The 13171-nt window shown below is 39.6% G+C and overlaps 1 protein-coding gene across 1 annotated transcript in view; it reads right to left on the bottom strand.

Moving 5' to 3' along the window:
• RSPO2 (R-spondin 2) overlaps positions 1–13171 on the bottom strand; it is a 372262-nt gene that overhangs the window by 121586 nt on the left and 237505 nt on the right. Inside the window, exons 4-5 of the mRNA XM_069220620.1 lie at positions 9366–9509; positions 6845–7033 (exon numbers count right to left, since the gene is read on the bottom strand). Of these exons, the coding sequence (XP_069076721.1) occupies positions 6845–7033; positions 9366–9509 (333 nt within the window). The remainder of the gene's footprint in view (positions 1–6844; positions 7034–9365; positions 9510–13171) is intronic.

Genomic DNA, 13171 nt, shown 5'->3' on the forward strand with positions numbered 1-13171 from the left:
GGACCTTAGACTGACTCCAAGAGCTAGTTGGCTAGCCAACTGACTAAAGCCTCAGGGACAGAAAGCTCCAACAACTTTGAACCCAGCACCTGGACTCTGCTAGCGGTGGGTCCTACCCTCCAAAGTCATGCCACCCCAGCCATGGACCCTTGGAGGGGAGCCTGAAGGTGCTCTGCCAGCTCATCTGTGGTGCAAGCAGAACCAATGCATTGCCTCTTCTGCCTGGATTTCCCTGTTGCAACAACTTGATTTCACAGCCTGCAACCTTCCAGGAACCGCCACTGTGCAACACCTCCTCGACGCAGGCCATCACATAGCTAGCTCTTCATCATGGCATCCTCGACAATGACATAAGACCTCACACAGCAGCTTCGAGGAATCACCGTTGCATGACGCATCCTCAACACAGGACTCCTCAGCCAGGATTTACAATACTCTTGTTCAGTGGGATTAACTAGGTCCATCTAGGGGGGATATGCTCCATCGCAGTTGGCCTGAACTAGTAAGTTTGTCCATGTCTAGCTCAATTAGATATCTTGGTTCCTGGTGCTTTTTAGTGCTATTTTCATTTAAATTAAAACAATTGCATGTCTACGGTTCTACTTACTGGACTTTTGTCATTTTAGTATATATATATATATGTATATATATATATACACACACACACACACACACACTATTTTTTATAAATCAAATTGGTGTGAGGTCTTTCTTGTGTTATAACACATTACCTCTAAGTCAAGCCTGATTGTACCAAGCTACCAGAAGATTGAACACTGGTTAATTCAGGGTTTGCTTGTGCCTCCCCTGACAAGGATTGTGGTTCATGCTTGAGTAGGATTTCACCCCCTCAATGAGTAACCCAATTTCTTTAAAATAAAAGTGGGGAAGACAGGGAAAACATGCACAGAGGTTGTGACTAAGACATTTTTAAAAGTCTTCTTCAGTGAAAAAGTGAAGCAAAATATTTTGCTCTCCACTCAAGGCATTTTTGTGTTAAAGAATGTAATGTGCAATAACTGAGTGTACTTAATACATATAAACTAGTCCCTCATGCATTGCAATACTAGCACTCCGTAGGAGTGGAATGATACATTAAGCAGTCAATAGCATGATGTGAGAAAGACTACCCTGAGCAAAGCCAAATCTGGTTCTTTGTATATGTTAAAGAATTGTTAACAATAGGCCCGCAGACAACTGCAATGTCAAGCTAGAAATAACAATCATACAATCCTTTTATGTGATCTATGGATGTAGGTTTTTACACGAAAGTGCAAAGAAAAAGGTGTTTGAAGCTAATTGACAGGAAAACAGAACATCCCTTTGCAGCGTAATTAGCCCTTTTGCGAATTTACTGCCTGTGTTTGATAATTAAACCATGTTAGGCCTTAGGTTTTAGGGAAATCATGATATTCTGTGAACTAGCAGGATTTTTATTGCGTAATAAAAACTTTGCACACCCCCAGCAAAATGAGCATATATGCAAGTGAGATTATCATTTGTTTAAAAAAAATGCTTAGTTTGATGTAATCTCTAGGCGTCAGCCCATGGAAGTTGTGAAGTTGTTTGTGGAAGCAAGCAGTCGAGGGACTTGGGGCAGTCAAAGCGACTCTAAGGCCCATATTTATACTTTTGTAGCGCCGTCTTTGCGTCATTTTGTGACGTAAAAGCGGCGCAAACTTGCAAAATTCAATTGTATTTTGTAAATTTGCTCCGCTTTTGCGCCAAAAAGTGGCGCAAATGCAGCGCTAAAAAGTATAAATAGGGCCTAAGTGCTGTGAGCTGGGCAAGGACTCCGTTTTGCTGACGCTTACATGAGATCAGAAATGTATGAGTCCCACAAAAACAAGTGACGCCCTTGTTTATTAAACACAGATAATCTGAAGTCCTATTCAAAGCCAAACCTCACTCAAAAACCCGACTTTTCACTTTATTGTAAACAGCTGCAATTATCAGAAGTCACTCTTCGAAAAGACAACAAATTGGCATAGTTTAGGTTGTTAAGTATTAGCCGCACAGTGCTCCACTCGCCACATTTAGATGTGGGCTCTAATATTCCATATTATTAAGAGTACTTAGAAATGATAAAATGCGGTTTCAAGCGCTATATATAAATTGCAGATATCTTTGATAACAATAACGAGTTAACACAATAATCATTACTATTATTAAAATCGTTGCTCTTTTCCAAAATTGTTCTTTGACAGAAGCCGCTCTCTTTTAAAGTTCTGTGTCAGTATATTCTTAGCATTTTTCCCGCAGTTTGCCCGAAGTTAGGAGCATCTTTCTTGCCCTGGATGCGAAAGGCTGTCACCGTCCGCTGTGTAGTATCCTCCCCACATTCCTGGTTCCTGCTGAGCACAGGGACTTCTTCCTACACTGCAAGCGGTTGCAGCCAAATATTCCCAGCCAGGACTGGCTGAAAGCTGATACCACTGGCCTGCGTCTGGCTCTTCTGTAACAGCTCTCCAAGGGAGGTGACTAATTGAAGCATTAGTGTCCAGAAATGTGACAAAGACCTCATGAAACTGAGCCAATGGAAAAAAACTGAGCAAAGCGGCGGGTGCAATAACTTCCACATTGGACAAGAGTGGTGATCTTAATGTGGCAAGTGGTGATTGCACAGAAAGAAAAGAGTCCCTTATCACAAGTAGCTCAATCCTTCCGCATGCTGTATGTGGTACATGGGACAGCAGCGTGGGAGTAATCCCATGCCCGAGTAAAGAAACATAAACGCCTGTTCACAAAGGCATTCTCGGGCATGTGAAGTAGTTTTTCTGTAATACTCTTTTACATTCTTATCATGCCTTTGTAAATTGGCCCCATTACACCTAAATTGGGAATTAAAAGGGAATATCCGGGGAATATTCGTACACATTTGGAACACATAGAAAGGACTGTACCTTCTTTGTTCTTTTAGGGATTTGGGGAATGAACAATTCTATAAGGCATGTAATAGTACCTAAATGTGTACTCCTGTACTACCAATCCCTGTACTCCTATAGGCTTTTGTGAATCAACCGTTATAAAAAAAATATTTCTGACTATGGAAAGTACTGACCCTCTCGGGTGGGTTCACAAATCCATTTATGAGTAGTTAGTTGCCCATTAAGTATTTTCTTCAGGAGTACTTTTTCACATACTCTTAAATGCCTATGTGAATCAGCCTGAAATATTCAAAGCCTTTGTGTTAAAAAAATGCAAAGGGGGTCTTGCTCTTTCTGTTTATGCAAACTATATATGAATATTCAGATTTTAATCCCATTGCAGGTGTTGTAGGGTAATTTACAAAGACATGTAAGAGTACATTATAATACTACAAGAGTACTACTTTTTGTACTCCAAAATGTCTTTGCAAACAGGCCCCACTGTGTCTTGGCGTAAGGACTTGGCATGAGCACGCAGTGACAGCATCTAGTTGATTACACATAACCTAAAGTGATCCGACAAAATTGAAGAAAGGCACAAGAGTTTTTGTTGCATGGATAATGAAATGGAGAAGACCAGAATTTATTTCAATGTAAAATGGACTTAACTTTCTCATGTTTTGAATTGTGCCAGTTAATGGCACGTGAAGCCATGCCTTCTTGTCTTCTGGGCCTGGCAAAAAAGATATATATGATATTCTAAGTAAATATTTTACACCATGTCACAATTTCACAGCTGGGTGAAAAATGTCTCATTTCTTATTTCCTCCATTTCCTGTTTCCAGAACAAGAAACGTTGGGCAAAATGCTTTGGAATACTGGCGTCAAGTTGGCTGCACAAGGGCAAGTTTATAATTCTCAGCCTACTGAGTGACAAATACCAGTGTGAGGTCTTAATACTTTTAACAGACGATACATTTATTGGGTCACAGGCCAACATGAGAAAACTGTACAAAGCCAACTAGTATTTTTTTTTAAGTGGAAGTTGAGGACCTAGCTTTGAAAAAATTCGCAAAATGTTCCCAATTCACTGTACTTTGTTCAAATTCTGAATGTAATATATTGTCTTCTGAAAATTTACAATGGAAATTAATCAGTCAAAGCACTTTTGAGCTACTCCCACGCTGAATAAATACCCCTAATAAAAATAATTAAAAAAACATAAAGGAGAAAATATGATCTTCCCCTGTGAAATCTTCACACCACAAAGAATGACCAAATGGCCTTATTTTCCTGGATCTCTGCATGCTGATGGCTCCAACTGGGTTACATGTGCACTGCATTTTCAAGAGCTTTTGTGATGTGGATAGATGCCCACTAGGAAAGAGGATGAGGTTAACCACTAAACTATTCCTCACGTGTCCAGAGCTAGGATCAGACCCCGGCTCTTCAGACGTGAGAGGCTGCACACCCGGTCACTGCTATGCAATGCCCCTGGGCTTCATTTATTTCAAACAGAGGGATAGGCTGTTTCACCCTTTAACTAGAGGGGTGATCAAAGCTAAACATTTATGTTTGCAAGTGTTTGCTTTAGAGCCAGCCAAACCAACTCTGTAATTTTCACAATTATTTATGTGGCTATTCCAGAGAATATCTCCCTTTAATAAGTTGCGTGGCGCTTACAGTGTTTCTCTTTCTTCCAAGCAAGGTTGTGACTGGACTTCTTAAATGTCTGATGAATTAAAAGGCAGACAAACAAAACATGTAATGAATTAAGTGTTCTCAACTAGCCCTCTCCAGATGTAGTGCATTAACATGAAACTGTTTTATTGGGTTTCCTCCTGCAGGTGAGGAGTATTTGTCCGAAAGTACATAGACTAAAACAAACATTCCTAGTTCTGTGGAGCTTCCTTGCTTCAATTTTGTTTATTATTAGCCTTTTGGAATTGGCCAGCATCGAGCTCCTCAACATAATCTGGCATAAACAAAAGTTTATGGGAAATGTATATGGGTGGGGTGCTTCATAAGGGAAATTCCTCATGTAATTGGACCATCTAGTAAACAGTACTTTGACCTTTACTGTTAGCCAAAGCAATTTAGTAAGTAATGTTTTCATGTGATCCATTTTGGATGCACCAACTCATTAGTTAGGCAGCTGTACTGCACTCACTAGAATAGAAGAGGCAAACGTTTTAGAAGACCTGTCTAGATTGTCTTTCCATTACCATGTATAGTCATTTCAGTGCCTGAATGAAAGATCTAAAATCAGAAGCCTGGACGATGATGTAAAATCAGAAGCCTGGACAAACATCTAAAACCAGAAGCCTGAATGACAGATCTAAAATCAGCAACTGTCAAAGAATGTCCTGTCAGTTATGAGTCCAGACCAGGGTCTCACTTGGTTTGTCAGATTCCATTTAGAATCCGTATATATGATTGCACATTTTTCCCCTGCTAGTTTGTTTCCCCAAATTGATATGGTCATGAACTCCATAAACAAGACAACAAAAACTACTCTGTATGGTTGGATAAAGTCAACAAAGTTAACAAAATTATCTTGGAAGACGGGAAGCTGCAACTACACTGGGGTAAGAGTGGCCTAGGTCATAGCAGCCAATCCTGCACTGAAACCAGACCCCATGTCTGCAGCCTACCTGGGAAATGCCATGGTGGGAGATATGTCAGACTTGCCCAGGGCAGCATGTAAGTGGGGGTCCTGGATGAAGCCAGACTGCCAATGGTTAAAGGGTGAGAGAAATATTTGCCAACATCTCTATACCCCGCCAAACCGAAATCTAAAAATGCTTCAATCCCAGGACTGACTATTCCGATCCTTCCATACTATTAGCAATAGTTTTATGAGACAAACTTATAATATTTTATGTGCAGAGCAGCATCCGCAACATTCGATATTAAGCAGTTTTTGGCTATGCTTCTTAATACTTACTCAACATATATAGTGGCTCAGATACCAAGAGGGCTGAAATAGGTGAGTCAGCATGGTAATGTGGAATCCGAAGTTTAGTTTTCATAAGCACTGTCACAGCAGGTAACTTAAACGAGGCACAAGCATATATGGGTGATATACACACAATGAGATGCTACAAAGGTTTGCTGCGTTCCCCATCAATTTGCATCAGTCACAGAGAAATAATGCTCTCCTTCCCAATCTCTGTTTGCACCACCATCTATCGTGTGAAAATTCTGTAAATTAGTAGTTCCAAACCTGTGGTCCTGGGACCACTCGGGGTCCGCGAAGCCTCCTCAAGTGGTCTGCGACAGCTTGGAAGATTAAATAATATTAACAGATTAGGCCCTTAGCTTTCAGTAATGACTCTGTGGGGGGTCCCCACATTCAAAAAATGATCCAGTGGGGGCCCCAGGTTCCAGTGATGATAAAGTGGGGGTCCACGGACGTCAAAAGGTTGGTAACCACTGCTGCAAATGATGGTGTAACTGCCTTAATACCCCAGGTAGTGGCTGCATATGCATGGAGATGTCCACCTTGGTTTCCTACCAGCTGCTTTTTTTTTGTTTGTTTTTTGTTAGTAGTATTTTTTTCCCGGCCATCTGTAATACTGTATCCTCAGCCCTGCTTATATTGGTTCCCAATGCAGGAAGATATATTAAGCAGATAGTAAAAAGTAATTGCTATACCACCAGGTTTAACACCTGGTAGAGGAGAAATGTATTACTAGCAGACGTCTTGCATAAAGTTTCTGTTTGCAAAAATTCTTAGATTTTTTTTGCTCACACACAAATAGATAAATGTTTCACACATGATGTTTCCTAGCTAAATGATTCCAATGCAGTGTTGGCAGGTAAGCTAATACTTACTTACGTCTGATATAACCTAAAGTAGAATAAGTTGTAGCAGACCATAAGCATGAAAACATTACTTGTAAAGGAAAAAACAAGAGTCCGAAATTATAGGCAAGAATAACTTTCTGGAAAACATTTAACATAAATTGTTTTACCTCCTGGACAATGCCTCATTGCCATTTTACATCTCCTGGATTCGGCTATGGTAGGGCACTGAACTGAATCCTTTGCTGGCTTTTTAATAATCTGTCTTGTTCTTGTTTCGAGTCCCCATTTAAATCCACATGTTTTGTTGTTTCTGCTGCATACTCCCCACTCTCTCCAGGGACCAACTTCACACCCTTCTGTTAAACACAAAAAAAGAATTCTCGCTGAACACTTGTTTCGAAATGTTTTATATATTGTGACAAAATGGTATTAGACAAGGTCTGCTTTGATACAAGGTGTCGGTGGAATAGAATGTTGGCTCATTTAGCAGCTCAGGCTTTCACTCCAGGCTTGACAAGAGTGTCAGTTACTATGAAAATAAAAAAAATACAGAAGAGAGGGAGCAGGTGACATTTTCATATGTTTCTGCAGTTGTCAGTTCTAAAATGGAACTAGAGTGAGCCGAACAACTTCCAGGAGTGGTTTTGAACACAATGATCACTCTTCTCTTAGGTGCTTGGAGAATGTAGTCTCATGATCATGTGAGGTGGAGCTACCATCTTAATTGACAAGTTGCACAAAGCATTTGGTATGGAACAAATGCTAAGGCTAAATATCCTTCTGTATAGGAGGCAGACTCTTAGATGAGGGAATAAGTAAAGTTTACCAATGTAAGCAGAAATGACAAAAGAGTAAATGCTTAGGATGAGAGGAAACTACCTTTGAGAACCAGATTTAAAAAGCTTTTTATGAGTGGTTGTACCTTACTACTGTCTACACCTGAATGTCAATCATGGATTCACAAAGTATATGTCTGTGTGTCGTATTAGTAGTTTTGTGTAACTGCAGCCTTAGGTGGGACTTGTGTATTTACTGGAGTAAGACATGCTCACTCAAGGTAAATGAATTTGTGACTCTCAAAATGTTATTTTTCATGAATAGTTAGTGTAGCCTTGGAAACTCATATGTAACTCATAAGCCTGGCATGAGGCATAATTACTCACTGAAAATGCGTAATAAATGTGGCCTGAATATTCAGTAAATTACATTAACAAACATGAATGACAAAGAGATGTCTACTCATAGAATAAAGTAATGAATTTAGCCCAGAGAGCAAGACTGGATCAGAGCAAAATATATTCAATGTAAAGATGCTGATGATGTATTGGAGTGGAAAGTAGGGATGTTCATTTATAAATGGCAAGACAAAGGCAGCAGCTGATACCTCCACTCATGGAAGGAATATTCAGCAAGAGAGGAGACCTTTTGTGAGATCTAACTCATTAATGTGAGTCCTTTTTGATGCTAGGTAATACCTTATTTTCTCTGTTTTCTTTCAACTGTTTTCCTGATGCATTTATTGTAATTGTACATTCAGTATATTTTCTCTCTTTGTTTGTTTATGCTTCATGGACATGGCCTTATAGGTCTATTGAGCCCCTTACAGATATTCTACAAATGATTTGAACATAGACATAAGCTACAACAAAAAATGTAATAACACAATACATATAACATAAAGCTGTTCTATGAGCTTTTAGTGTAAGGGGGAATATACAGTCTAGTAAGAAAACACAGCCTCCTTCTTTCTCCAGAATTATCAACTCTAATTTTACAAAATTGACGACTGTCTTTGTGGGGTTATCCTTGATGAGTGAAGAGGATAACAACTTGTGTTACTGGACAGAGGAGCCCCCAATGTTCTCAACTACAAATATTAGGTGAGGGGCACGACCTATGAGTAAGATGAAAAGGAAAGCATAGGCATCAAGTGAGGAAAGAGACTGCAAGAAATAGGAACCAACAGAGTCAAACTTCGTTTGAGTGACCTTGCATTCAAGATGTGCCTCTACAGCACAGGCGTAAAGGCCCTACTATTAAAATGAAATGTAGGCCGTGGCAGCCATTCTTTTGTGCAAACTGTACCCACTCATCACTAATCAGCCACACTTCAGAAGTAAGCATTGAACTTGGATGTATGCTACCAGTTGAAGCTAGATATCACATAATTATAAATGTATATGTCACAAATATTTCCTTCGGTGTTGTGTTGAGCATATTAAACGTTTAAGACACTTCATTGTTTGCTGTTCTCTGAGAAGTAAAATAACACTACGAATTTTGAAATGTCTGGGTTATTATAGACTTACTTAATTCAAATGTGTTTTTTATTTTTTTGGAACACAGCAACATGTAATAAATATAATTTAAGTAAAAACCAGACCAGTATCTTGAATTTAGATTAAATCATTTACAATGCATTGCATCACAATTTTTGAGCATTTTATGAGAATCACATTGGCAGATTCATGTTTCATGTAGCAGCACAAGCCAAAGTCTTACTCTGTGATGTAATTTTTGGACTCTTCCACCAGAATGTCTAGGGAATTTACCAGGTCACCACAAGACTTATAAATTTCTATTATAATTAATAAAGTGAAAGAATCAAAGCACGGGGTGCTTTCAGCAAGCATTTCATGAAAGGCCCAGGTGCCGGCGCTCACATCAAAGCTAGGCTGAGGTACTCACCCACACATTCCATTGTCTCTTCAAATGGTGCAAACCCATCAGGACACTCTTCAAAGCAGCGGCCCCTGTGCAAGTAGAATCCAGCTTTGCACTTTGTGCAAAAATCTCTGCTGAAGCAGGAATCACAATTTTCTATTCTGCATCCTGGATTAAAAGGCAGAAAGTTTTGAGTTAAAAGAAGACGAGGAATTAAGGGCAAACTAAGTGTGTCTGATTTAGGTAATGAGAGAAGTATACTTGCGTATGGGGTTTTTCATTTTTCTCACTTCAGTTCTTTTTTTCTAATAATTAATTTGTCAATGAAGCAACACTATCCTTAGATGCAGTTCTGTTACATTTAGTGAACAGGGATGTTTATGAAATTCGCCAGAAATGGTTATATCACAAGTTGCCTGTATTTTGAAGCCTTGAAGAATTGCTACAACAATAAATGTCATCACTAGTGGAGAGTGCTATTACTGTAAAGTTATCAGTGTCAAAACTTTTACAATGGGAGCATTCAGTTATAAAATGATTATATGAAGTGTATATGCAATAAAACTTCCTTTGACTTCAAAGTATCTTCATCACTGGTATTAACTAGGTGTTCTATGATTCCTGCCATGTTATATAAGAGTATGATTGACAGTATATTCATAAAAATGGTATGTCTTTATAGGGTCTATTAATAAAAAAAACAGGCTTCTCGTGAAAAGTAGCTTCATCTTCCTTGCATTCTCTTGTGATTTTTTTTAATTCTCCTAAAAGTTGGAAATCTATGCAGCTGAGAGAAAAAACACATGATGCATAGATCTTTAAATTAGATTTTTTTGAGAATTGTAACCTACGTAGCATATAAAGTTGATAAACACCATATGCTAACCTCAGGAAAATATGAACAAGTCAAAGATATAAAATGTGACTTTCTAATTTTGTAGTATGGGGATGTGCTGAAACCTATTGTGCAGAGGACACACATGAGGATGGAAGAGCTGAGCATCGCCCCCTGGCCTCTGTTCTTTGATATATATTACATAATTTGAGGCAAGGATAAAGACCAGCATTGGAATGTAGACCTGCAAAGAATAGGTGGCAAAAAACAAAATCATGAAGGTAAACTTTCAGTGACCAAATTTTTTACAGCCCCTATAATCTTGAAAGTCTGTATTTCTCCCCATTTAAAGGGGAAAAGTAAAAATAACTCAATCCGTGGCATTGCTAGATATATGTATAACTCCGAAATGGGACAGTATCACAATGGCCTAGTGTGGCACTTTCAAAGGTTTGTAATATACATGCACTGTTCTCAGAAGGTTATGATAATCCATTAACATTTTGGTGTCAGTAATGTTAAGTTGGTTGTTATTTAGCCACAAAGGGTGATTCAGGCACTAAGTTTATATTAATCAGTGCTATTTGATAACATGATAAAAGTACATATTTGCAGATTTGTTTCTTTAAATTTAAATATCCTTTTTTGATCCCTGCATTTCTGCTAATGTGTTCAGCACTAACATAATGGTTTCTCTTACTAGCGCACACTGTCTGTGAAATGAATCCTTGATATCTATCAAGTCTGAATAATTTCATAGGTGGCATTAAAAGCAAGGCAAGCAAAATCACGTTTTTTAAATATCACTTTAAATTTAATGTGAGAGAAGTAACTTTAGAACTGCATTAAATAATTACTCCACTACAAAAAAGGGAAGTTATTAAATGTTCTTCTACTTGAAATTGTAAAGTCGTGCACTTCCTGCAAATTTGCTGTTTCCACCATGTACAAAAGTAAAGATGTAAGTTCAAAATCTCGTGGCGGTGAAATGAAGAAATGGATCGCACTTTTTTAAAAAAAGTATAGTAACACACCTAATAAATCAAATGCATATGTAAAAGAAACTGTTCCGTATTCAGACGTATGACTTCGCATCACTATAACCCCGTCGTCAGCTTTCCGATGTTACAACTATGGGCATTCGGTACTTATTATTTGAAATTTTGAGCTGGTTTTTATAAGGTTTTACACAAATCATCCCTTTTCCGCCATATCGAAGAAATAAAAGAACTTCTGCAATAGTAGCTCAGAAACTCTCAAAGGGCCATTTTCACATTCATAAATTAGAATAAAATGACAGGCGATGGATCCTGAAGAGCAGCGTGGAAAAGAAAACAGAGTTAAAACGAGATGAACTCACTGGTTTCCTTCAATATTTAAAGAACACAGAAAGTGCACGCGAGTGTGGGTGTCTCCCTTTTTATGTCGCGCTGCTTTTCCGAAGTGTTGGTATTTATCTGGGCTATTAACCAGGCGCAGCTGGTCCTTTAGGGCGGATGGGCCACCCCCCCACCTTTTGCCCCTCATGAAGACTGTCTGTCAGGCTGAGCAAAGGTCAGCCTGACAGAGACTCTTCATGTTCAGCTCAGGCAGCCAGGAGCGAGACATGTGCGATGCGATTTGCGCGGGCTCCTGGCTGCCTGAGCTGAACTTTGCTGGGCTGAAGAGATCACAGCTCCTATAGGCGTGACCTAATCGGCTCAGCAAAGGTGCCTCATTTACCTCCCCCTCGGTGACAAGGGGAAGCGTCACCCATTGACTCCGACCTGGGCGCTTCAGGTTTAAACCTGAAGCGCCCAGGCCTATTGTCAATCAGTGAGACCTTGTCACAGAGTGGGGTGGAATCAGCAGTCTCACTGACCCCATCCCACACTGTGACGAAGCTGGGACTGCTGCCTTCCCGCATTGGCTGACCTAAGGTGAGGGAGCAGCAGTCCCAACCCTCCTGGGACCTCCGAGCTGAAGGTAAGTGTGTGTGTGTTTTTTTTTTTAAATGAATGTTTGGTGCGTGCGAGTATGTTTGAATGTTGATGAGTGTTGTGAATTGATGTGCGTGCGTGTGTGAACGAATGAGTGTGTGTGTACTTCCCGCCCGACCCCCTTCCTCCTAAAATTGCCGGCCACCAGTTATTAACCACACCCACCTCACGCCTATCACTGTCACTCGTTCCTAGGCTTGCCCTTCAAAAATCCTTTGATGACATTGGTAAATGGTTTACTTTTGTCCCTCCTTGGGGAGGTTTTGTTACCGCATTGGCTATAGCCCCTGTTACATGGCTAATTACACTTTTGCTGATAAGTTTGACTGCGAGCAAACTTCTTTTTCCTTTTGTGTCTCTCCTTATCAGTGATGCACATGGCGAACGTGGCGCTGTGAATTGGCTTGCTTATGTGAAACTGTTTTACTTTTGATTTTCAAGTTATGTGGCAAGAAAAGTCCGCTTAGGAGTTTATAACGCTAATAGCTCTAACTCAAGCAAATGCTTGTTTCTACATGCATTATTGTGTGACAACATCATGAACCATTTTTCAAGACTTTGAATTCTAGTTGAACACTTGTATACTTGGTCAGTTTATCAATATGCTGAAAATAAGCAAACGTTCTATGACTTGTGCACTAATCCATGGACCATTAAGGGAGACCAGCATTATTAAAACTAAACTGTGATGGGTATGAGGACAGTCCTCCAGCTGTGGTAGTTCGGTTTTACACATGGATCAGTTTGACTTGTTGAGGACTGCTCAAAATTGTCCTTGCTAGCAAGGGCTTAATTTCAGTTTGCCAGTAATTCTATGATCTCACAAACGTTCTTGTTTTTCGTGACAACTTCATCGTCTTTGCCTGTGTGACAAAGCCCTTCATGTAACATCTTTTACAAAACTCTTTCCTAGGTCTATCTGAGTTGACTGTTCTAGGCACATATGAACCTATTTTACTATGCAACACCTCTGCAGAAAACAGCTATGAATGAATAATGTTTTGTAGATCGCTAGC

This window comes from Pleurodeles waltl, chromosome 2_2, assembly GCF_031143425.1.
Source record: "Pleurodeles waltl isolate 20211129_DDA chromosome 2_2, aPleWal1.hap1.20221129, whole genome shotgun sequence".
In the NCBI taxonomy this organism is placed as follows: Eukaryota; Metazoa; Chordata; class Amphibia; order Caudata; family Salamandridae; genus Pleurodeles; species Pleurodeles waltl.